We start from the raw sequence: 26,899 nt of genomic DNA, 5'->3' as shown, positions 1-26,899 counted from the left end.
TTAAACTTTTCAATAACAGGCCTACTTGAAAACTAAGACTATTACCAGCAAAACAACTACCGGAATCGAGGGTGGAGAGTAACATCAATGCAATCTACAACCAACCCCATTTTAAGAATTGGGTCAAGTGCACAGAAGGTGTAAACATACAGAGCTTCCCTTGATACGTTAGAAAGTTAAATAAAAACGTAAAGCAAGCTCAAAGACAGTATTCATACTGCGAAACTGAAAAAGCATGAGCTAAGATAGACAGCATACTACATAAAGTGCACATTATTTCAGTTTCTAAAGTGTAAACTGTACAAGTGATGCAGAGTTTGATTCTTAAAAGGTACATTCACCGGGACAACCTTTACTCGAGTAGCCTACTTGAAATACATGTTTTGAAACAGTTTTATTGAAAATCAGTATTTAAAATTTGCAGTTGCTCAAAGCTTTGTATTTTCAACTTAAAGAAAGCCCTTCCTTCCAGTGGCGGAGCCAGGGGATGGCCATGAAAACTTGTTGGCCACCCCAGTGGCCACCCTGAAATTCTTAAACATGATTGGCTATTTACCATGTCAGAGGCCTTACTTATATTGAATTCAGCTATTGTGTTGTTGTGTTTCAGCAAGCTGCAGAGACAGTAGTTTCTGTGGATTTGAATATTGTTTTTGTTGATGCTGTGACTTTAGACAATCATCTTCATTTTGAGTCCTTAAAGAGTTCAGTTCAGCAGATTTAAATGTTGACACTGTCAAGTTACATTTTTAATGTTGATGTTAAAAATCTACAAAAATGTAACGTTTTTTATTTTTTTTATAAAAAGAGTTAAAGTAGATGTGATTATTGGAAGTAACCCTCCTAGGCTTGAGGTAAGCCCTAATGCAGGGGTGTCAAACTCATTTCAGTTCAGGGGCCACATACAGCCCAATTTGATCTCAAGTGGGCCGAACCTGTAAAATCATAACATAATAACCTAAAGAGAAGAAAACTCCAAATTTTTCCCTTTGTTTTAGTGCAAAAAAGTAAAAGTACATTCTGTAAATGTTCACATTACACAAACTATCTTTGAACAAAAACATCTGTTGTATTTTTTGCCATGATGAGTCTCATAGTGGGCCAAATATGATATTCTTTAAGCCCTGAAACCTGCTGTGAACACACCAAACACACAGGTTACCCATTCACCTGACACACACAGTGTAATGTTTACATTAAAAGAACAGATAAATTATAATAATAAAGAAGGTAAAGCTGACAATTGTGGACCCCCCTGCAGCATGAACAGTTTGCTTCCTGGACAGTGTTGTATGCAGGGGTGTAGTGCTAGTGTTAGAAGTGACGGGGCGCAGCTATGACATATGCACATGTATGGTAAGCATGAGCGTGATATGAGGCTCCTTTTTTCGAAAAAGGTGGATCCACCGCTCCTGCTGTTAAATGTTTACATATACGAAAACTTTTGTGTTGATTGGATCTGGAAGTGTGCTAAAAAGTCTAAAAATCTCCACTGGATTATGCAAACTGCAAATATTGTATGCAACCCCCAGAGGACAAATCTGAAATATCAGTTACTTTTATTGAAATAATGTCTTCTCTGTCATTTTTTTCACTTTGGGAAGTCATCTGCGGGCCGGATTGGAAGCTCTGGCGGGCCGGTTTTGGCCCGCGGGACGTATGTTTGACGGGGTGTCAAATATTGTGCCCTAATGTTTTCCATGCCTGGCCAACCCTCAACAGTCAGTGCCTCAGTTTGGCCACCCAGGTCAAAACTGACTGGCTCCGCCACTGCTTCCTTCCCCTGTTTACTACCTGCATGCTTTACTTTATGCACCACTGTTGTTGTTGTTGTTGTTGTTGTTTCTGGGAGTATCACGAAAAGGATAGCTGCAGTTTTTGGCCTCCCCCCTTCCTCAGCTGTCTCATAAACAACACACCTCACAAACAGTGAAGTCTCAGCCTGGGTTTCCTCACAAGTCTCCGCCCCTGAAGGCTGCTGACAGTCGGCTGCACGCCTGCATGGTCTGCCTGAGAAGGATCGGGGAAGGTTAGCGGACAGGGAGGACGAGGAGCTGCGCGCATCATGATCCTGAACCTCATCGCATGAAAGCACATCACATCACATCCTCAAGCCCAGCTCTCATCCAAAGACAGGTAACACTCTGACGCTGTTGTTATGTAGACAGAATAGAAAGCATGTTGGTACGACGGAGCCTGGTGTTGATGGCGGCGTGTCTTAAAACTAGTTCTCTCTGAGATGATGTTAGTTTACCTGCTATATTCTGGACTAACACTAACACTAACACTAACACTACTTGAGATACGCATTCGTTTCCGTATGTGACACTTAAAGCGTACAACTCTTAAGTCCTGGCAGAGTTCCCAGACAGTTCCTTAATATCCAAACTGGAAACTTAAAATAAACTCGGATGATGTATTATTGAATTGTGCTGGTGAATCACAGCTTCTCTGCATGTATCGGCACTTTTCAGGAGCTGCCGCTTCATTATTAAGAGTAGTAAAAGTCAGCCTCATTATGAACATCTTTCTCCTTTCTGCAATGCGGGTAGTATTTTTCCATGTCGCTAAAGAGACAGGACTTCAGTCTGCCGGAGGCTGGGTGTGTTCCAAACATGTCTGTTTTTGGATATCTGGGATTCAGACACATTTCCTGTCAGGAAGGGACAAGGATATGGCCTGGTCAGCTCCCTTCAATGGCTGACTCATCCTGGAGGAAAACTCCTGTTTTCCTCATCCAAACTCCAGGCTGTAGCTTACACACCCAAATGCTTATGCACACCCTTTACTCTGTGCCTCTTCTTTTCTCATGAACCTAATCTTAATAAAACTGTAAAGGGCACACAGATATGAGAGGGGATATTCTTTGTTAAACTTCTCCTGAAATTCACTCTGACCTATTGGCTCACACTCCATGTTTCACTTCTGATGATGCTATCAGGAGTTTTCTGTGACTCAAACTTTTACTAAGTACGTCAGCTTTACAAACTGGAGGTGTGGGGCTTGACATGACATGAGCACTGAGTATTCAGAAAGGGTCTGATATAAGATGTAGGGAAAGGAGGACCCAGTGTGTTTTCAGATCTTTAAATGTGAAAGTTTGAAATATGCTCCTTTGAAATATGATGTTGTGTTTCTTAAGCTGTTCTTATTTTTTTTTTTAAAAGGCCAATCCCTGCTTTTTTTAAACCTTGGCCCTATAAAATTGTGAAGGGATTTCCAGTGAAAGTACTTTATTTGCTGCTGAAGAGCCCACATTGTATGGTCTTAAATGTTGAGGAGTTGTATAAAGTTGCACAATAGACAAACTCAAATCAAGCCCTTTACAAAAGATGGGTATCGCAAAGGTTTGCACTATCTGCATATCTAGATGCAACTAGAGTGAAGTGAGAAAAATGGTTCTGGTTTGGCTTTCATGTCAATGTCCCCTGATCTCTTAATAAGCAACTACACTCAAAATCCTCCCTGAACATGACTAAGGTGGAGGAATCCATTTAGATTTTCAAAACTTAGCAAAACCATCAAAAATATAAACTGTAAATGCCCCATGCTTTTTGGCAAACTATTCACAATACCTTTAAGTTGAATAGAAATAATCACTAGGGATGCACCGAAATGAAAATTCTTGTCCGAAACCGAAAACCGAAAATGAGGAAACCAAGGCCGAAAACCCAAACACTGAAATAAATCATTATGCCAATTATTATTACCATTGCAATTATGGCTCTGACTGTGTTAATCTCAGTAAAATCAAGGCAAGCAGGTTCTACAGTCGCGTTGAAGTGCAGAGGATCCGAATAGATCTCAGTGAAATGTGTTCTGACAGACTCTAAGAGTGAACTTTTCATTGTTTTCCATCCGTGGTCCGTCTCAACCTCTTTGCTGAGAAGACGCTTTAGTGCTGCAATTAAAGGAAGAACGGATGCAGACATGTTGGCCCTTATCCAGAAGCGTCTACTGGCCACGGTTTTTGCTTGTGTCATCACAACATTCTGTTTCGGCAGTGTTGTTTCGGTGATAAAGGTATTTCAGCCAAAAACCAAGAAATGCACTTTTAGGCCACTTTCGGCCGAAAATCTTCGGTGGCCGAAAGTGAGATGTAAACAGGAAACGACAGTAGCTCTCTCTGTGGAAATATGGATTCTCACATGTACAGTGAGCAGGTTGTAACATTAACATTGTAACATGTAGCTGAGGTTTTGTCTTTTCCACCCTGAAGGTTTTAACAACCAGCTCACTATACCTGCTTATTACCCAGCTACTATCTAAAGATAGTAACAGTCCGACACCGAGTATTCATTTAAAGATGATTTATTAACTTGAAAGTGATTTCTTTAGGCAGTTTTAAAAATGAGCATCAATCTCACAACAATAATTAATTACCATAAACTGATCCATATAGTTTATCTGCCTCACTGCTGTGCTTCTTTTATTTATTTATTTTGTTTTGTTGCTCCTGTTTGACTTGAATGCCGCTTGTTTGTCATCGTTTTTCCCCTCACCAATCAAAAAATAAAAAACAACAAAAAAACTTAACATTCTCATCCATGTTAAAGTCACATTAGCCTACTTTATTGTTATCATCATTATACATCATTGCCCGTATAAGGTCCTGTTCCCTGTAGCTTTTCTGTCGGCATCTTCCCCTCGCTCGCTCGCCCGGCCCTGTAACACTCACAAAGCCTTGTTGTGGTTTGTGGTTGCTTGATGCCTGTATTTTTCAATTTGGTTGGCATCTCTTTCCCTCAGCTCTAACATCCCATGCTGGTGTGCGGTTTTCCTCCTCGTGTCTTCTTGTCTGTGTTGTTGACAGGACAATGATTCTTTTGGACACTAACATTTCTGCCAAATTATCAACAGGGAGAGGTGAAATCATGAACTTAACAAATACAACAGACTCCTTGCTGTGGATTGACTTGATGATGTGATCCTGGCATTTGCTACATCCAGCACTGCGTAGAATAAACATTGAGTGCATCTCCTGGGTTTGTGCTTGTGTGCTAGCTAGCATTGTGCACCAGAAGTCAAAGTGAAAACTGTTCAGTAACATGAATTTATATGCACATGGGGTAGATATGTGCATAGTCTGCACAGCGTTGCGTTGCTCTTAATATTTAGATTTAATTAGTGTTGTTACATGGTTTTGACCAATCAGAAACAAGTATCTAATGCAGCAGTATGATATGTAAGAAAGCCAGGTTAGAAGACAAAACAATGTAAACTATGTTTTGCAATTTGTGGAGCATTCAATTCACTTGCACATGTGTTGTATTTCTCAAATGATTAAACTTGACAGCAGTTTATGTTTTTTAGCATCCCATTAACTCATAGTTTATTGTGATTGGATCGTTCTTAATATATTTCATGCTGACATATTTTACTTCAGAAATCACCAATGCTCACACAGCATGTTAATCAACCAGGCCTTTCCTTTTTGAATGACACTGCAGCTCACATAGTGCCAGACACATATTGGAAATAGGACGCTTGCAGCTGTAGTAGTAAGCACTTTAAAGAAGGTGACCACACAGACTGTGAGCACAGAGAAGCATCAGGGATTCTGCTGCACTGTATTTTATCCTGCTGCTGTTCACAAAGACAGGTTCCTGACAGTCTTTGAAGAGATTAATAGATTGAAGAAATGCTGGATGTAAACAACAAAAGAGCAGAGGTCTGGTTTGATTCAGTGAAAATGTTCATTATGAAGCCAGTTTACCATCATGTTTATCACTTTGACTTTGAAGTTGCTCCAGAAAGAGTCATTCATTCAGACCCGACGTAATGACTCTCAAATGATTACAATTGAAATGTGAAGCATCAGTTCAAAAAGACTCCTCTGTTTGTGGAAACATTTACTATTTACTTAAGTGTCTGTTTAAATTATATCCAAAAGAACAAGGTAAAAAAAGTACCGCCTCTGGAGAGTGAAAAGAGATACAAGACCATGCTAACCCACTCATTTCTCGCTGGCATGTTTATGTTGTCTACCATCTTACTTCAGTGCTAGCTAGCTCATGCTAGCTTTTAATAAATAGCGCCAAACACAAAGAAAATTAACAACTTGAAATGTCATTAGTTTTGTATTTTGTTTCCTTTTGGGTTTTTTTTACCATTATTTTCAGCTATGACATTTCAAAAACAAAACCAGGACGATTGAATAGTTGGTAGTCTATGGAACCAAGTGGCATTCTGGGTAATGAAACTTGACACTGTGCTTGACACTAGTTTGTCGCTTGGTCTACATGCTCTTGGCTTTCACATGTAGAAAAACTAGAAGGGTGATTGTCTAATAGCCAAATGTCCAACCTGTATCAGCTCTAACTTCAACACTACTTTATCAGTTTCAAACAACACGGTTTAAAGTAAACCAAGAAGCTGGAAAAGCTCTTTAAGGCTATCTACACAGCTAGATCCAACCAGACCTAAATGAGAAAAAGTTTCTGTAATTGGTCAAGTCAACCATCAGTTTCATGTTAATACTTTCTGATCCTCTAAATGGCTTCACTTGGCCTTTTCATTTCTCTGTTGTTAAAGCTGGTAAAGCTGAATACAGTGGCACAGAAAGCCTACATGTGTCTCAGCTGAGTAATTAATAAAGGTGAAAAACGCATCAGATTACAACTGTAAATACTTATAACAAAGTCAGCTGTAGAGACACATTTAGAACTGGGCCAAGTGCCAAGAAGGTGTATGCATACAAGGAACTCCACTGTTCGATGATTGTTCAAAGTTTTTACAGTAACTCTTTAGGAGGGACATAAAGGACAGCACTGAGTGTTTCTAAAAGAGAATACCATTATAATTAATTAAATCACATCATTGTTTCACCCTTCTATAGCCAAACTGTTCCCCCTTTGTATCGACTGAACTCAATATGGAATAATTTTCCTTTCTTTTGACAGGCGTCATGATTCCTGTGATGGAATTCCGTCAGTTCTCTGAACAGCAGCCAGCGTTCAGAGTCCTGAAGCCGTGGTGGGATGTGTTTACCGACTATCTGTCTGTGATCATGCTGATGATCGGTGTTTTTGGATGCACTCTTCAGGTCAGTAGCAATTCATCAACATGATGTCTCTACTAAAATGGAACAAGCTAATGTGTTCTATGAGGGTTCGTAATGGCTTGTGCGACTTGTTTCCACTTTTCAACTGTAACTGTCTCATTAAAAGTGAAGTATAAATGTAGCTAATGCCCACTAATGTATCATAAGCTTGTACTGGAACATATGTTTGAGGTAAAAGGAGTTGTACTATTTGTTACCATTCAATTTAGAGTAATTTAATTTACAAGAGCAAGCCTGTAGGCTCTCTGGTGCAGCATTACTGCTCTGCCTCTTGCATTGGCAGCAGCTCAGAACCACTAATTCCCTGCGTTTACAACCTGGACTGTATGCAGCAAAGGAAGCATTCAGCCCATCAGGAGGTTACCAGTGGAAACATTTACCCGCCCAGCCCCTTTTAGTAAACAAAATCCCACACTTTTTTCTCCCTCCCTCTCTGGAGCAGGAATGTGTTTTGGCCACTGCAATGTTCTGTAGTGTAAACCCTGAAAATGATACCAAAACACTCCGAGAAAATCTGTCAAAATGGTATTCATCTGAGCTGGAGCAGCTATTGTTTCCAACTCACACTAAAACAATGTTTGGATGTGATCTAGCACTTTGTGAATTGAGTGAGTAATTAATTATGTAGCCAAGTTTACTTTCCAATCCAGGACACTATCAACATGCCCTTTTGGGTAACAGCTGCTTTGCCTCATAATATGATCCCTACATTTAGAGTTTGAGGGAGGAAAGCAGAGAGATGGTGCGTTTGTAGAATCCTGCAGATCAGCTCCTCCGAGACCTCATCACACCTGACTTTGCATTTTAATCTGTGATGTGCTGCAGCTCAACTGCATTGCCTTTACTTTAGTAATCATATTATATCAACTACTCACAAACTGAGTTTGATTTCTTCTATAATAGTCCCTGATCATGCCACATTATAATAAGCATTATAAGAGTACCAGGCCACCTAGCAGTGTTCACAAAATGTCCTAACTCCAGGCCTGCAGTCACTGAATTAAAGTGCACATTTCCTGTTAGAAAGCATTCCAGCAGAGCAGCTGTGTTTCTACTCAAGACGTAAATATTGTTAACTATTGGCCAATGTTCTAAGAGTTGATTTTAGCTTGTTACATCTGGTTACTCAAAGAAGTCATGTCCCAAAAAGGTTCCCTGTTAATCCTTGTGTACAGAGTGTGAATACAGATAGTCAGATAAAAAACAAAACATATTGATGTTAATGTTGTTTTATTATTTTAGTAATTTTAACTATTTTATTTTATTTTTGTTCATTTATCTACTCAGTTTGATTGATATTTTTAACTCTTATCCTTACCCTTTTTTTTATTTATTTATTTTAACTATTTATATTCTTAATATTAATTTGATGCTTTAACTTATTTTAATTAAACATTGTTGTCAGTGTGCATTAGTCTGTATTTTAAAATTTTAATTTTGTTTTTTAATGTCTTTTTTTAAATTTCTGCTTCTTTCTGGTTTTCAATCGCTATAAAGCACTTTGGGTTGCATTTGATTTCTAAGAATGGTGCAATATAAACAAAGCTTTATTGATTGATTGATATGAGTCTCACTCTTCAGCAAAAAAATAAATGCTGGAATAAAAACACAGACTGTTAAAGAAAGTGGGGGTAGTCCCCGGGTCTGAAAATTAAAGCCAGTTCGCCTGCATTCTTTCATTTGGCCAGCAGGGGGACCTAATGGTTGCAGAAAAGGAAGACAACTGTAGTGTGTAGAAGTCCTTATTGCTCTTATGTTACCAGTACAAGGTGGGATATTTACACCCAGGGCTCCAATATTCCAGACAATTTAATTCACCATGATAGTGACATTTTGAGCAAAACTTCAGATGCTCTTCATTTGACGCTTGATATGTCACAAGATGGTGAATGAAACCGTCTTGATTACTTAAGACCTGCAGTGTGTGAGACGTCTTTGGTTTGCCGCCCGTGCTGAAAAAAACTGAGTGGTCTCATTCAAGTGAATGACTGAGAGGCTTTCTTCAAACTGGGTTTATGTGGGTATTAAAGTGGGCTGTGGTAGCAGAGATCTGGTTCACCATAACTGTCGTAACATTTGAACACATACATTGTCTCTAAATGTGGAAATGCCTCCTGAGGTAATGTAACTAATCCCTCTTTTCTTGCTATCTTTCTTTTCTCTCTTTTTAGGTGATGCAAGATAAAATCATATGCCTTCCTCAGAGAATACCATCGGCCTCAGAGAACACAAGTGAAGTGGGGGTGAAGTTACAACTGCAATCCAATATTTCAGCAGTCCCAAGAGAAATGACGGGTCTAAAAACTGATCTGGATCTTCAGCAGTACAGCTTCATCAATCAGATGTGCTATGAGAAGGCTCTACATTGGTATGCCAAGTACTTTCCCTATTTAGTTCTCATACACACGCTGGTTTTCATGGTGTGTAGCAACTTCTGGTTCAAATTTCCTGGCTCAAGCTCAAAAATCGAGCATTTTATCTCCATGCTTGGCAAATGCTTTGACTCTCCCTGGACCACACGGGCTTTGTCTGAGGTGTCTGGAGAGAATCCTGAGGAGAAGGACCATAAAAAGAGCGCCACTGCACGGTCCAACATAGTTGTTTCCCCTGGAGAGGGAATCCTTGAGAAGACACAGTCCCTGAAGTCTATCCCAGAAAAGATCGTAGTTGAGAAACCATCAGCGAGTGTTCTGGATAAGAAAGAGGGTGAACAAGCCAAAGCTCTTTTTGAAAAGGTGAAGAAGTTCCGTTTGCACGTTGAGGAGGGGGACATTCTCTATCTGATGTATGTTCGTCAGACGGTGTTCAAGGTGATTAAATTCCTCCTGATCATTGCCTATAATAGTTCTCTGGTGAATCAAGTGAAGAACAGAGTTCCTTGTGAAGTTGAGATCCAGGATATGACAGGCTACAAAGACTTTGAATGTAATCACACCATGGCTCACCTGTTTTCAAAGCTTTCTTACTGTTACTTGTGTTTGGTGGCTGTGTATGGATTAACAAGCCTGTACACCTCTTACTGGCTGTTTTACCGCTCACTGAAAGAATACTCCTTTGAGTATGTGCGGCAGGAAACAGGGATTAATGACATCCCGGATGTCAAGAATGACTTTGCGTTCATGCTACACATGATTGATCAGTACGACCCGCTGTACTCAAAACGGTTTGCAGTTTTTCTGTCTGAAGTCAGTGAGAACAAACTGAAACAGCTCAACCTAAACCACGAGTGGACTGCAGAGAAGCTGCGTCAGAGACTCCAGACTAACGCCAACAACCGACTGGAGCTTCAGCTGTTTATGCTCCCTGGGTTACCCGACACTGTCTTTGAGCTGACCGAGCTGCAGTCGCTCAAGCTGGAGATCATCAACAACATCACCATCCCTGCCTCTGTGTCCCAGCTGGAGGACCTCCAGGAGCTCTCTCTTTACCAGTGCTCTTTAAAACTGCACACAACAGCTACCTCCTTCTTGAAAGAGAACCTGAAAGTGCTCCGTGTGAAGTTTGATGATAACAGGGAACTTCCTCACTGGATGTATGGCCTGCGCAATCTAGAGGAGCTCTATCTCACTGGATCACTAAGTCCTGACGCCTCCAAGAATATAGTCTTAGAGTCACTGCGGGAGATGAAGTGTTTGAAAACTCTCTCCCTTAAAAGTAATTTGACCAAGATACTCCAGTCCATAGTGGATGTTTCCAGCCATCTGCAGCGGCTGTACTTGCACAACGATGGCACCAAGCTGGTCATGCTCAACAACCTGAAAAAGATGTCCAATCTGATCGAGCTGGAGTTGGTGCGCTGTGATCTGGAACGCATCCCACATGCGATCTTCAGCCTGACAAATCTGCAAGAGCTTGACCTGAAAGAAAACAACCTCCGCTCAATAGAGGAGATCATCAGCTTCCAGCACCTTCGTAAACTGACATGCCTCAAACTGTGGTACAACGGTATCATGTACATCCCAGAGCACATAAAGAAGCTAGGGGGCCTAGAGCGCCTCTACTTCAGCCACAACAAGATCGAGATACTGCCTTCGCACCTGTTCTTGTGCAACAAGCTGCGCTACTTGGACCTGTCCAACAATGACATCCGGTTCATCCCTCCTGAAATCGGAGTCCTGCAGAGTCTACTGTATTTCTCTGTCACCTGTAACAAAATTGAAAATCTCCCAGATGAGCTCTTCTTTTGCAAAAAGCTGAAAACACTGAAGCTTGGCAAAAACTCGCTGTCCATCCTCTCACCAAAAATTTCCTACCTAGCTCTGCTGACGTACCTGGATCTCAAAGGCAACCACTTTGAGGTCCTGCCTCAGGAGCTAGGTTGCTGTCGTGCTTTAAAACGTAGTGGCCTTATCGTGGAAGAGGCTCTGTTTGAGACTTTGCCTTCAGATGTCAGGGACCAGATGAAGGCTGAGTGAGATGTCTTAAGGAGGCCAAAGTCTCTGCTGTTTGTTTTGCCTACCAACTCAGAGCATTTGTTTTGTATCAAGCCATTACTATACCTAAGTATTACACTACTGCTAAGAATGTTAAGTTTTATTTTTTTAAGTTTCCTTGATGGAAGATAAAATTATTTACTCATGTATTGTCACATTGATTCAAGCTGCAGCTTGGAGGCTTGTTTGGTTCTGAATAATTTACATTCCATATCAGCCAACCAGAAATACTTCTTTAAAGGTGACATATCATGCAAAATCGACTTTTTAATGGTTCTCTACCTGAAATATGTTTCCCTGGCATGTCTACAAACCCCTCGAGAATGAAAAAAATCCATTCTGCCCCTGTTTTGATTTCTACACCTTTCTGTAAATGTGTGTGAAACGAGCCGTTTCAGACTTCCGTGTTTTTGTTACGTCACAACAATATCCGGTCTGTCACGGAGTCAGAGCTCAGAGCTTGTTCAGCCCATAGACTGTATAAAATAATACTGAATCCCCCCTCCGTTTTTCATTACCTGCACACGTGTGCTAACAAGGAGCTTAGGAGGGAGGCATGCTAGTTGTAGGCTGTCTTAATAAACACAGAGGTCGGTTTTACTCCCCACGTCTGCAGATTTGAAGATCTAGTGGATGATTTTTATTTATCATGGATAAGTGCTAGCGTTAGTTAGCATAGCTACATAGCTACATGTCGTAGCTGTAGCTGTGTACCAAGACACACGTCTACATACTGACAAATAAAACAAGTAACACAGAACCTGTGACCAATCCTTCAGAAAAGGTCCCGCTGCCTTTCTGGCAGAGGTCGGTTTTACTCCCCACGTCTGCAGATTTGAAGATCTAGTGGATGATTTTTATTTATCATGGATAAGTGCTAGTGCTAATTAGCATAGCCACATAGCTACATGTTCATAGCTGTAGCTGTAGCTGTGTACCAAGACACACGTCGACATACTGACAAATAAAACAACAAGAAACACTAAATCTGTGACCAATCCTTCAGAAAGGTCCTGCTGCAGGCGCCTCTCCGTCAGGATCAGATTCTGGATCAGATTCAGAGGGTTGAAGTAACGCGGGTCTGTGAGCAGCCGTGTATATTCAACCAACATTTTAACATTAGATCAACGTGCTGGAGAGCCGAGGGCACATCCACTTCCTGAGGGGGCATGGTCAGAGAGAAAACAGACTGTTCTGACAAGGGCTGAAGAAGAGGGCTTTTCAGGCATGCCAAAATCTGATTTCAAAGTGTTTTTTTGAGCATAAACTTTAAAGACATGTTTTGGGGACCTCTTAGATCAATATATATTGATGAAAAAAGCGTGATATGTCACCTTTAATGGAAAAGTTCAGCATTTTGGTCACACCCTAAATATTTAAGGAATAGTATATTTGGCTTAGTTGCTAAAACTTAGACAAAAAAAACAAAACAATAATATACAACTACAGTAAAACTCTCAAATATTTACTGAAATATGAAGCCACAGACAGTGGGCCAGTAGCTTAGCATAGCATCAAGACAAAAGCTAGCAGAAACAAAAAGTCTTGTTCCAATCAAAGGGTCAAAATATCTACAAGCCCCTCTGAAGCTAAATCATAAACTATTCATAACTTGTTGTTTACAGCAAGAGGTGCTTCTGGTTTGTATCAAGTTGGCGCCCCTTGTGGACAAAACATTATGATTCATCTTATTGATGACACCGTCGTGTACATTTGCAAAACACCATATCTGACCCGAAACAGTAAACCTTCTTGGTATTGTCTAATGTGCAGTTCACAATGAAACTAGAGCATGAACATTTTAAAAAGGTGGTTCATGAGCATGATGTTTCTGACACCTACGGCAGCAGTTTCAGGCCAGCTTAAAAACAACTTAGAAATAGTCAGTCTGTTGCTGATGGTCCTGTTTGCTTTTTTAGTTCATATAAAGGCATCAATATTAATTTCAGCCTGTTTCTTTGAGATTGCTAGCTAAAAACTCCTCACAGGAGCTTTCACCTGTACACAATACAGACAAAGTTAGACAGATATGGACTGGTTATTTCGGCTAATTAGAGTAGTTCTTAATTACTTTTATTACCATACACTAGGGTGCTAGACAAATGCTGGACTGACTGAACAAGACCTGTTTTGATTTATTAAGCTGAGCTAAGCTAAGCTAAGCTAAGCTAAAGGTCTGGCTTTAGCTTTGTATTGTACATACAAACACGACTCATAAGGATTCTCATGTACTTCTCAATCAGAGATCAAACTGGCCTTTTTCCAAGTCTTACTTAATCTGTGCTTAAAGCACATTTTATATTATCATAACTTAGAGTAATTTTAGCACTGAATGTAAATCTAACCTGAAGACCTCAATTAGATTAAAGCTTGTAGCCTTAATAATGATGTACTTTTTACGTTGCCCTTATAGAGCTCTTTATTTTTCTAAAGAGACTGTTAGATCTTAAGGACCGCAGCAGGGACAATGCAAAAACACAAAGCATATATCAAATTTAGTTGTATGAAATACTTTGGCCAGAAAAATTCTGTAAATAGAAACATGAATCTGAAGTGCATTAAAGTGAAATGACTATGTAATACTGGTGTTTTTCTGAAGGCTTTTAAAATGTGCACAAAAGGCAGAATGCAGCCTATTACAAAAAATGTATTTTTATAAACAGTATTTTTTGTTGTTGACCAATGAACACTGATTTATCTTTAAATATAATTTCTTGTATAAAAAGGACAGAAGTTCTAACAGCAATAAAATATATTTGATAAAGAATGTACAGATTTCGATAAATGCTGAGGTTTGTGTGATCAGATGTAAGATTGACGGTCATAGAGATAAAGTTAAAACAATTTTAGGGAAATAAATAAAACATCAATAAAGATATTACCTGATAACTGAAAGAAAAATGTGGATATTGCATGTTTTCAATTGTGTTGTTGGATTAGATATCATCTGCTGTCTGGTGAGGATTAAGAAGGCAAAGAAGATCAGTCTATTAATATGCATATAAGGCACCGACTGAAAAATTTAGTTGAGGAGTCTTGGAGAAAATTGAGAGAGTCTTGTTGACATTTTGCATCATGTGTTCCACAATTTAAAAGATTGTATCTGCAACATCAGAATCATTATTTTTATATTTATTTTCATATTTTTTGGGTCATTTATAAATAGTAAACTTTATGGGAAGATACTTCTGTGTGTGTGTGTTTGTATGAATGTATATGTTTCTGCATACAAGGACTAACATAGAATAACGTGACTTATAATAAAAAATGAGGCGGTGCTGGTTTGAGCAGTTGAGGTGCACCTCATGTACAAAGCCTGTGGTTCTTGTCACAGTGGTAGCTGATCGACTCCTGGTCATGACCCTATGCTGCATGACTTCCCCAACTTTTTGCTCCCTGCGTCCTCTTTCCTCAGCTGTCCAATCAACAGAGGAGAAGGACCCCCCTCCAAAAGTCAAACAAACTAAAAAACAAAACAAACCCCCAAAATTTAGATGAAATAAAACTAGTAATAATTATACAGTAACATATGAAGAACAAATATTAGAAAAACGCACAACTAAGCTCAGACTGTGACTATTTTGAGGCATGTACACTCTTAAACAGGGTTTTGAAAAACCCTAAATAAGTTTAACCCTCCTGTTATGTTCCGGGTCAGATTTACCCATTTAAAAGTACAAAAATAAATAGTAAATTCTTAAAAGTATTTTTTCGGTATGACACTTATTCTGCTTGGCTTAATTAGCTTAATCAACATATAAAATTAAAATGGTTCATGCAAAGCTGCTGTGAGGAACTTTTGATTTATATCAATTTTGCGACCCCATTGTGGACAAAGTGATACCTCTTATCTCTTGTTCTGTACATGCAAAAGTAGTGTTTTCAACAAAAACCTCACCCTGTTGTCTTTTAACAGCCAGATTTATCACTCAATGTGATTATTATACCTGAAAACAGCCGAAAAAGGGTGTTTCTAAAGCCAAATGTCAGTCAGGTGGTCTGACACCTAAACCCCCTCTGAGTGGTTTAAGGCATTAAAAATGACAATAGAGAAGGTATCAGTGTTGTTGTTTATGGTTTTGTTTGCTTTTGAAGGTCATAAAGAGGCATCAGTGTTGGTTTCAGTCTGTTTCTCAGCTGGTGAAAAACTCCTCATAGTGCCTTTAACACATTTGTAACCCCTCCTGCATGTTTATACTACATAGACACTGTTTGTGTGTCAGTTTGACCCAGCAGTTAAAGTGGAGGCTCAAAGAGGTCAGAAGTGTCAAATACTAATTGTTTCTTTGCAACTGTGTGACATATTGCACCCCAATCACGAACACACACATGAGAAAGAGTGAGTTCTCATCATTGAACCATGATCTGTTAGAATGAAAGAACACCACTGCACTAAATTTTGATTCAAAAAGTTAGTGATTGAGTTAAAAATGAGATTTATGTATTGGGATTTTTTTGGCACTGACACTTTTGGATAATTAAATATTCACATCATTGCTGATCCTGAGAAACTAACATAAAGGGAGGGTTGATATGCTAAAAAAAAAAAAAAAAAAAAAGAAAGAAATAAAGCTAAGAATGAGCTGGTGATTTTAAAAATGATGAAAAAGCTCTCCTCCCTCCCAAATGTATAGTTCAAAAAGATTATTGTTTGGTTCTTTTTTTTTTTCATGTTATTATTTGGAGAGAACAGCAAGTTCTTGATTTTACGCGAAATGTCAGCTCTTGCACTTTTGAGATGGTCCCTAAACATCAGTGGGTCATCTCCTCTCAACTGTGAATTCACTCAATGTTTTCAAAGCGCTGTGATGTTCATCATATCGGCTCCTGGTGTGAAATAAACAGCAGACACATTTATTTCACATGTTACAGCTGATCTCTTTCACATTAGTGGTCAGTATGGGTCGTTTAGAGGACCGAGCTCGGTGAGCGTGAGAATAGATCATCAAACCGAGGACGCTTGGAACAGCTGGTGCTGCGTGCCGGCTGTGTCGCCAGCCAGAGGACCCGACCATCTGAAGCGGAGTGGGGGTAGTTAGATAAGCTGTTTACAGCCTGGCCAGCAGGCCCACGTTGGAAGTGAAGCGAAGAATGGACGGCTTCATCACCGCAGGGAAACATGGCTATTGATAAGAGGCGTTGCTCGGTACTGCTGGCATCACCATAACTGGACCTGGACTCCTGAAGGTGCGTATCTGTGCGTCAGGGTGCCGCTCCTCAGCTAGTCTTATCTAAGGTCTACAATATAACGCTGCGCCCTGGCCCTACAGTGTTAGCAGGCTCTGTAGCATTGTGACTAAATAGCATTAGCAGTGAAACTGGTGATTCAATGTTCTCTGAATAAGCCGTGGGTTTCTTTCAATGAATGTAAGTGCTGCGTTTAAAGGCTTCACGGACATCAGGTCCACCTCGTTATTTGTGTCCATGGATGCGGCTTGCTGCTGTAGCCGGTCTCAGCCTGCTCTGCAGCCTTACTGAGAATAGTGACCTTCATGCTGTCGATATGAACAATAGAATACTGTCACAGCGGTGGAATAGATACTTTTTAACCTGGTTTTTGAACAGACTATCTTGTATCCAACAAACCACATCAAACATTGGGAAGCCTGACATTGCATTACATTGATTTTTCTAGGATGTAGACCAAAATAGACAACAAAAACAGTCAACATGTCAGAGCTTCACAGGGCCAGTAGTTTGAATGTGGAGTGGTAATGATTTCCCCCCTGGGCACATCATTATAAAATGTATCCATACCTCACTGGGAGCATGCTGTAGAGGGTAAATATGCACATTAAACTATACTGGATAGAAAAGCAATGGCAATGTTGCATTTTAGATAAACTACATTTATGTTTGCATAATTTGAGTTGCACGTGACATGCACAGGCTCTTCAGACAACTTGTGTGCAGTGTCCTACTTCCATAGCAGTGCTCTCACTAAATCCATAACAATCTGATAAGGCTGTCCTCTCAGTCTCTCCCTGATGTGACTGGGAAATGTGGCCTTGTTTCAAATTGGAGGACACAGTCTGTGTATTGTCCTAGTTCTCAAAGCCACTAAAGGGTGTAAACAGAAGTGTTACCAGACATAAACTCTGATGTTTAAGAAGCCTGAACATGGACTTCTTTGGAGCTTGTAAAAATCATTTATGAATACAAACCTGCCATAAGTTTGTAATTTATGGGCTTATTCGCCACTGGCATGAAACATGTTAAAGTGGACAGGACATGCAACAACAGGACATGTACTGCTGTCATAATCCTGTAAAAGAGCTAAGCAAAGGGTGAGGTGTTGTCCTGCAACAAGCAGCAGTTAGTGTAATGAGCTTGCATTCTGCAAAACTAAATTACCCACTGCTGGTCACAGCTAAGCAACCGTGTTGATAACAGAATTTCTAACATAAAAGTAGCAGTTCTATTTACCCCGAATTAGAGAGTTACAGACGCATACAAATGGATCCTTTGTCCAGAAGCTTGTTTCTCAGTGCATAAATCTGCCTGTGGAAAGACAAGTGAATGTAATGCAGCTGTATTTAGAAAGAAAGAAAGAAAGAAGAGAGAAAGAAAAGTCTTTCTGGGCCCGCTATGGACATCAGGATAGCTAATTTTGGAGAGACCAGAATTTTAACCTCAATACAACACTAGAAAAAATCAAACAGTATTTGGATACCACAGCCACAAACAATGATTAATTATGCTATTTATGAACCACACTTCCTCTGATCTATCATTCTTGACCCAGAGGCAGTGTGTGGTGTGTGGCGTGTGTATATCTGCAGAGAGTGTGCAATACAGGCACAATCTAATATATTTAAATTTTCTTTCTAACTGTCATTTTCTGAAGCTCTACTGTCTGCAATGGACACAAACATCATGTGTGTCCATATTAGATGCTAAAAGGACCTCACAGAGTGAGTTATTTTAAAGCCTGTGGTGTTGAAAGGTATCAAAGTATCAAAGATTTATTGGAAACAACTCAATGTGTGTGCTAACAGCAAGCTAGAATTTGACTATCCCATGGTATTGCATAACATTGGATGTTCTCTGTCTTCACTAGATCTGTTCAATATAAATATCCTAACAAACCACGTACCGTAAGCTTTATGCTAAAATAAGACTTGAGACAGTTTATTGCTTGGTCTGCTATCGATCTAGGTTTTCACTTTTTAATGTTACTGGAAAGATTATACAACGTTAACAACAACAAGTAGTCTGTAATTAGCATCCTGACAGAACAAGCACTCTCACCTAGGGTTGTAAAGGAGTGGAAAATTTCAGGTAAATCTGGGGAATTTTGGAAATATCCCAAATTGGAAATTATGGGAATTTATGGGAATTGAGGGGAATTTAATGGAAAGGTATCATATCCAAGCATAAATATTTGTTTTGTTATAAGCAGATATCCATCCAAAATAATTAAATTAAAACAGATTTATTTGTAAGTAGAACTTTATCAAGTGTTAAATATTTTATTGAACAATCAATTCTTTCATTGAAGAACAAAAACATGAATGTTGAGTTAAATATTACTCATCCCCCCAACCCGACCCATTCAAAAATCAACAAAAATGCAATACCAACAAAGTCTCATTCGAAATGTTAAATGGGAAGAGCCTCTCTCCCTCCAAAGAAAGTCCCATTCAACATGCAAATAAAAAGTGCATGTAGGGGGGCGTGGTCTAAATAGCCCTGCACTAAGCAGTGTGCTATGTGCATGTGATTGAGGAATAGCATAGACATTCAACTGTACTTGCATGAAATCTGGTTGTTTTAGTCAGGATTATGCTAAAATATATTTTCCCCAACTATATTTAAGTTCCCCATTAAGAGCCGACCTTCAATTTAGTAAATTCCTGGTTTATTCCTGTTAATTCCCATGGGAATTACACCTGACATTTTGGATCGCTCTATCGCTCTATCTCCCTCAAACCAGCCGCGCTCATTTCAGCTTCATGAATTAGCACTACCAATGTTAATAGAATAGAATAAAAGGAAACAGGGCATCCAGCAGAAGTTAAACTTAGGAGGACACCCCAGTGAAAACACTTCAAATAAAAACAACGTATTGAATCGAGTGTTTCTAATAAGGACATCAGCAATCATCATGTTAACTCGTGTTCTCTGTTGCAGGGATGTTCACCCTCACAGAAGTAGCCTCTCTGAACGACATCCAGCCAACATATCGTATACTGAAACCATGGTGGGACGTCTTCATGGATTATCTGGGCATCGTCATGTTGATGTTGGCCATATTTTCTGGAACGATGCAGTTAACCAAGGACCAGGTGGTTTGTCTTCCTATTCTGGAACAAACTACAGAGGACACCGGGAACTTTCTGGCTCCCCAGCCACCAGAGACAGTCGATAGTTTATGGAACAAAGAAAGTGCCATCGGAGAGCAAGCTGCCCCTTTAATGGCTAAGAAGCCTCCTGATATCATCACCCCTAAGAGTCACTTCACACCGCCTGCTACTTTAGGGGAGCCTCAGCCCACGGGTGTCAGGACCAAGCTTGATTTTCAACAGTATGTGTTTGTGAACCAGATGTGCTACCATGTTGCCCTTCCTTGGTATTCCAAGTATTTCCCATACCTTGCTCTGATCCACACCATTGTATTAATGGTCAGCAGCAACTTCTGGTTTAAGTACCCAAAGACCAGCTCCAAAATTGAACATTTTGTTTCCATACTGGGAAAGTGTTTCGAGTCGCCTTGGACAACCAAAGCTCTTTCTGAGACTGCATGTGAGGACTCGGAGGAGAACAAACAAAGACTGGCCGGTGCCTCCTCCCTCCTGAAGCATCTGTCCACAAGCAGCGAGGAGGGGAGTCCTAACCAGTCCGCCCCCATACTGACAAAATCTGGGGTCACATTTTCTGCTGAAAAGCTTGTCAGTGAAATTCCCTCAATGACCATCCTGGACAAGAAAGATGGCGAGCAAGCGAAAGCCCTTTTCGAAAAGGTGCGCAAGTTCCGTGCTCACGTGGAAGACAGTGACTTGATCTACAGGCTGTATGCCATCCAGACATTCATCAAAACCGTCAAATTCATCCTGATCCTCTGCTACACCATGACTTTTGTTGCCTCTATAGATTTTGATCATGTGTGTGAGCCTGAAATCAAGCATTTGACTGGATACAAAAGATTCCAGTGTACTCACAACATGGCGTTCATGCTGAAGAAACTCCTCGTTAGTTACATTGCTCTTATATGTGTTTATGGTGTTATCTGTATTTACACGCTGTTCTGGCTTTTTCGGCGACCCCTCAAAGAGTATTCCTTTGAAAAAGTCAGAGAGGAGAGCAGCTTTAGTGATATACCAGACGTCAAAAACGACTTTGCGTTCCTCCTACACATGGTGGACCAGTACGACCAGCTCTATTCAAAGCGTTTTGGTGTCTTCCTCTCCGAGGTGAGTGAGAACAAACTTCGAGAGATCAGCCTGAACCACGAGTGGACCTTTGAGAAGTTGAGGCAGCATGTGACGCGCAATCCTCAAGACAAGCTGGAGCTCCATCTCTTCATGCTCTCCGGAGTGCCAGACGCTGTGTTTGATCTCACAGATTTGGAAATCCTCAAACTAGAGTTAATCCCAGAGGCCAGGATAACAGCCAAAATCTCACAAATGATAAACCTCCACGAGCTACACATCTATCACTGTCCTGCCAAAGTTGAACAGACAGCTTTTATCTTTCTTCGTGATTACCTCCGGTGCCTTCATGTCAAATTCACAGATGTTGGTGAGATTCCTAGCTGGGTATACTTGCTGAAAAGTTTAAGGGAACTGTACCTGGTTGGTAACCTGAACTCTGAAAACAACAAAATGATCGGTCTTGAATCTTTGAGAGACCTCAGGCACTTAAAGATTCTTCATCTCAAGAGCAACCTCACAAAGATCCCGACAAACATAACCGATCTGTCTCCACATCTGATCAAGCTGGTCATCCATAATGATGGTACAAAGCTCTTAGTGCTTAACAGTCTGAAGAAAATCATGAATCTTGCTGAGCTGGAGCTCCTTAACTGTGAGCTGGAGCGTATCCCCCACGCCATCTTCAGTCTGACCAACCTTCAAGAACTGGACCTGAAGTCCAACAACATCCGCACCATAGAGGAGATCATCAGCTTTCAGCACCTCAAGAGACTGACGTGCCTCAAACTGTGGCATAATAAGATCATCACCATACCATTGTCTATTAGCCATGTCAAAAACCTCGAGTCCCTTTATCTCTCACACAACAAACTGGAGTCTCTACCCTCATCATTGTTCACCCTCCTCAAGTTGAGGTACCTCGATGTCAGCCACAACTCTATCTCTGTTATACCTCTGGAGGTTGGCTTTCTCCAGAACCTCCAACATTTTGCCATCAACGCCAACAAAGTTGAGGTAGTTCCCAAGCAACTGTTCAAGTGCAACAAACTAAGGACCTTATGTCTCAGCCACAACTGTATCTCCTCCATTCCAGAGAAAATTGGCCAACTCTCGCAGCTCACGCATCTGGAACTGAAGGGCAACTGCCTGGATCGTCTTCCCGCTCAGCTCGGTCAGTGCGGTCTCTTGCGCAGGAGCTGCCTGATCGTGGAGGACCACCTCTTTGACTCGCTCCCCATAGAGATCAAAGAGAGCATCAATCAGGAAGCTAGTGTTTCTTTTCCAAATGGGTGTAAGTGTCTTAGTGATGGGCGATAGTCACATCCTACATTGAATCAAATGTCCAGCAAACACTTTCGGTACAGAGAATGACAGTTGAGGTTGTACTCTAGTGTACGGTATTTATGACGTTTAAGCAATGTGTTAAAAGAACAAAGCAGTGGTGGTACAGCTGGAGGAGTGTTAGGAGAACTTTAGAAGTACTCATGGCTTGTGTCATGTCTATATACAATTCACGTACACCGTATAAATTAAAGGAAAAGCCTGAATGCTTGAATCCCACTATGAGGTAATGTACGAGCTCTGTTACGCCGTGTTTGCTGTTATAATTTGGGTCCACTTGTGACTGATGCCACCAATGCTAACAGAGAAGTTGTCAGGAGTGGTTCATTTGGTACATATTCACATGGTGGCCATTTTATTCTATTATAGTGATCAAGGTGGTAAGCCTCAATGCATTTGAAAAGATACAAATTATTCCTCATTTTAAAAACCTCAAATATGGGCTGAAAATAAGGTCATGGGTGCTCAGTGGAGAGTTGTAATCCTTTTCTGCCGTAGCCATCATTACGATCACTAAACGCATCGCCTGATCTGAGTGGTGTTTACTCTGTATTTGTCAACCATGGAGATGTGTGACGTACAGGTACGGCAACACCACTTAGACAAACTGCACGTAGAACTACACAAACACAGTTTATCGTCTTGATATGTAGAGGAGCCCAAAGCATTTTTGTCTTTCAAATGTTTTGGAGTAAAAGTTATAAGTGCCCCCCAAAATGTTTACAGACGGGACAATTTATTCTGACAATCCAGAGGGATACTTGGTTATGTGAGTCCATAAGGAGTTTCTGATTATGTATGAAAAAAAAACATTAATTTAGATTAAAGCTGGGGTTGGTAGTCTCGGAAAACCAGCATGAATTTGAATGTAGCATTTCCTCATGAATCCATCTAACCCCTCCCTTCCTCCCTCGGAGCTCCTCCAAAACGACGCCCCCCCCGCTCACATGCACGAGCGCCTCTGATTCTCGACCATATGATCGTGACTGATTCAAAACCGGTCCTCACCAAAACATTATCATAGTGAAAGTTAAAAACACAAACAAACATGGCTGCTGTTAGTACTCACAACTATCATGCTAGCATTATCCAGTTGTACCGGTGACACGATATCAGGAGAAAAGTTATAACACATATATAATACTGTAACAGCTCTACTGTTTGTTAAACGTGTTCAGTGTAGATGTTCTTAATTCCTACAGTGTTGACGGTCAGTGAAGGCATCAGGAGAGGTGTAGAGTGTGCGAGTGGGAGAGAGCAGAGGAGAAGTTTTTCATTCATTCAAACTTTGATTGTTGCTTTGTTGGTTGGCGTGATCACGGCCGACAGTGACCGGTTATTAAAGATCAACGTGTTCACGAATCGGCTCGTCATCACTACAGCGTCCGGACGGACGCTACAATAAATATATATTTTCTGTAGGACTTACTGAACGTCATTAATTATTCTGCTTGTTGGTGAGAGCTTTTTAGACTCTGATCTGGACTACAGTCCTGAGCAAAGCACCTCATCAGGTCAGAGGGGACAGGCCCAAGGACGAGCGAGAGGGGCAGTAAATAGAGTCAGGGGAAGTAGAGGCAGGAGACGGGGACTCGGAGGAGTGCACGCCGGGGAAATGTACGCGCAGGAGGAGGGCAGAACGGCTGGACGGGATTTGATTGGTTTAAAATTTGGGGAGCCAAAAATCAGTGATTGGTTGGTGTTTTCCCAGGTTTACTCCGGCTGTAGATATCAGCTTTTTTTCACTCTTTTTTAGGAACACATCATGTAATGATTGGCATCAGGACATAAAGATCATTTTAACCAGTATGACAAAAAGTGTATCTAAATCTGATTACCAACCCCAGCTTTAACAGTGCTTCCTTTTTGTGACTTCGAAAAACCAACATGGCCATCCTCAACAAGACAATATTTGTATTGTGATTTTTAAAGCCTGTAGCCAATGCGAGGAGGTAGGTGGTAGATGACTAGATTTACTCCACGCTGAAGAAAGCCTTTTTTCGTACTTTTTCCTCACTAAAAGACTGCATGAAGATTTTTTTGTCAGAACTACGGATGTACATTTTAAGTATTTTACGTGATCGATTTTTGGAAATGTTAACAATCAATTATTGATTAATCAATAAAAAAAAACATAATTATTCTTATGTCAAAAACAATGCTCAATACATTTTTTCCCCCTAGATTATATTGAATACAGCAACAAAATGTATATAACTGACGGTATTGAATACGGGTAGCATGTTTAACACTGATTATCAATGATCAGGCTCATATACATATTCTCCGTTGACATAGTCTTATAATGTGAAGCCTCATAATACTAACAGAAAAGAACTTCAGACTCACAGCGTCCAGTTTTCTGCCTACTCGTTCTTATTGAGAAAAATTAGCACGTGTATTCGATCAGGTGCCAGCTGGGAGCTCAACCGGGTCAGAATCAGTCCAGCTGCAGAAAAGCTCAGACGGCTCTGATGTTGCTGGTCTGAAGACATAGTGTACTAGCAATTCGCACCAGTCTGTTGGCTTTGTATCCAAAGGTTGAAATGTCCTGTTTAAAGTTGTCAACCTTTGTGTCAGTGTCGTTGTTGGCAGCAGTTGCGCATTGATCCTGATTATAAAGCGCTCATGGAGACCTGACGCACAGCCGCCAGCTGCCAGCTGCCAGCTGAGCGTCTCTGCTGACAGCTGATTTACATCCAAACATGCTTTAAACTTAAAAAACCTCCCTGATAGCTGAATGTAATATGAGACCACATGATGTTTGTTCCATGTGATGGAAAATTGAAAACAAAAATGCGTGAAGTAATTTCTTAACAATCAATTAATTGATAATCGACTAATTGTGTACATCCCTAGTCAGAACACAAGAACTTATACATCTATGGGATGAAATCAGGAAAGATGTAAGAGGTAGTGTGTTGCCCACAGGGAGTGTCACAGTTGAAACAGAGAGTTCCTCACAGGAGCTTTAAGTTTTGACACAGTTTTGATAACTGATTAGCTTCAATTCGAGACTGCTAATGCTAGCATTCAACCAGTTCCTGGCAAACACAATGTAAGCTCACAATCCAAGCCTTTCTTGAGGTATTTGGTTACTGCATCAAACAGTATGTTATTCTGAAGCCACTCTCTAGTTTGTAAGTTTATGTTGTACTGCTCGTAGTTAGCTCGTAGCTTGCAGGACATTATAACAGCATTTGAGCTAACCACCCTGAGGTCAGGAGTAAAAGGGCTGCTGTTTGAATCAACTTCACTGAAGCTGTACTGGCAGCATATGGTGGCCCATCATGTCAGACACTTTCTAATGTTTTTTTTTTGTCCTGTATCAACCACAGACTTTAACGTTTTTTCTCCCGTGTTTCAGTTCATGTAGATGCACGGTAGCAGCTTAATGGCTCACATATTTCTACCTTTTGTATGCACAAACACTTATTGTGAAGGAAGATAAATTTATATTCACTTGAAACAAAAACATTTTTAAAACCTGAGATTTGTTAGATTCCCTTTACATTAGAAGTAGGTACCCTTAAGTGACTTTGATTTAAAGGGAAAGTTCACTCAAATTGTTGAAATGAGCTTCGAGGTCTAGCCATGGGGATAGGTTTTTATGGGCCTACTTTTTGGAGTTAAAAGAATGCAAATAAATAATAATAATAATGTGTGGTGCTCAACACAATGAAATCTGGTATTTTAAGAATATCTATAGACTTTTCTCCTCAGAGTGTGTAAACCTGCCATTTTTATTACACCTATATTTGATCAGCCAAATATTCTCGGTGAAATCTGTTTACAGTCAGAGTGCCGGTCATCCAGAGGGGTGAGGACATTGCTGCTGGAAAGGTTTTTTTTTTTAAATTGAGAGCACCATAATTAATACTGCATTCCTGTCCATTATATTGGGATGAGGGTAGAAACCTTACACATGTTCAATAAAAGTGGTTGAAAACTCCAGAGAAAAACATTAAATGAATGAATTACAGTAAGCAGCATGTCAGATTTACGTCTGGATCTGAGGTCATGTAAGACTCTTTTACACGTATTACTGCAGTATCAGCTGAAAAATACTGCATCAACATAATAAACAACTGTATGTATAGCCTTGTGTTCACATTCACCTTTTGCATTCCAGTTTCAGTTTACCTGTAAAACATTTTCATGTGAACAGCAAACTGATGAAGGTTCCTATCTGCTCCTTTTTTCTATTGCTTGAAAAATCTGAACCATGCCATCATTTTTTTCCACAAAGATTAGAAATCAGTTTGTGTCATTTCTTGTGTACAGCCAACGCACAAAGATGTTTTTTTTTTTATGTTCTTTCATATTTGAATGTTGTCAAATGTATATTTACCATGTAATTTGTGCGCCCATTGTATGTATTTATTACCTCAGTATCTGTTTTCCTCACTGCACAGCACTTTGCCAGTCCAGTTTTCAAACGTGCTAAAAAATAAAGGAACTCCCACAATGTGACACTTTTATTAATGCTGTTATTAAAGTGTAATCAAGCCAAAACTGCAATGCAGAGCTGTTTTTGCTCCAGAAAACACTTCTTGATTAGTATTTGTAATTGTAGGGTTAACCCCTGTCAGTTTCAAACCCCATGAATTCAAATTCACTCTTAGCAAAAACAAACATCATAAATACATTACTTTCTGCAGACTGTCACTGAGCATATGATTAGCTGT

General features: G+C 40.2%; 2 protein-coding genes across 3 annotated transcripts; both read left to right on the top strand.

Moving 5' to 3' along the window:
* The first annotated feature begins 1,956 nt into the window (after positions 1-1,956).
* Positions 1,957-11,698, top strand: lrrc8c (leucine rich repeat containing 8 VRAC subunit C). 2 transcript variants are annotated; one of them, XM_034701465.1, is made up of 3 exons: positions 1,957-2,136; positions 6,903-7,045; positions 9,235-11,698. In XM_034701465.1, the coding sequence occupies exons 2-3, from the start codon at positions 6,908-6,910 to the stop codon at positions 11,476-11,478; spliced, it is 2,382 nt and encodes a 793-aa protein (XP_034557356.1). In that variant the 5' UTR covers positions 1,957-2,136; positions 6,903-6,907; the 3' UTR covers positions 11,479-11,698. The 2 variants fall into 2 exon arrangements, with proteins under 2 accessions (XP_034557356.1, XP_034557364.1); XM_034701473.1 differs by lacking the exons at positions 1,957-2,136; positions 6,903-7,045 and adding an exon at positions 8,990-9,080.
* Positions 11,699-16,283: 4,585 nt separating this feature from the next.
* lrrc8db (leucine rich repeat containing 8 VRAC subunit Db) lies at positions 16,284-26,680 on the top strand. The gene is made up of 2 exons (XM_034701764.1): positions 16,284-16,683; positions 19,630-26,680. The coding sequence occupies exon 2, from the start codon at positions 19,632-19,634 to the stop codon at positions 22,185-22,187; it is 2,556 nt and encodes an 851-aa protein (XP_034557655.1). The 5' UTR covers positions 16,284-16,683; positions 19,630-19,631; the 3' UTR covers positions 22,188-26,680.
* Positions 26,681-26,899: the final 219 nt, after the last annotated feature.

The sequence above is a fragment of the Notolabrus celidotus genome, chromosome 2 (genome assembly GCF_009762535.1).
Source record: "Notolabrus celidotus isolate fNotCel1 chromosome 2, fNotCel1.pri, whole genome shotgun sequence".
In the NCBI taxonomy this organism is placed as follows: Eukaryota; Metazoa; Chordata; class Actinopteri; order Labriformes; family Labridae; genus Notolabrus; species Notolabrus celidotus.
Note: the sequence above shows the minus strand (reverse complement) of the source record. Positions and strands in the feature narration are given on the sequence as shown.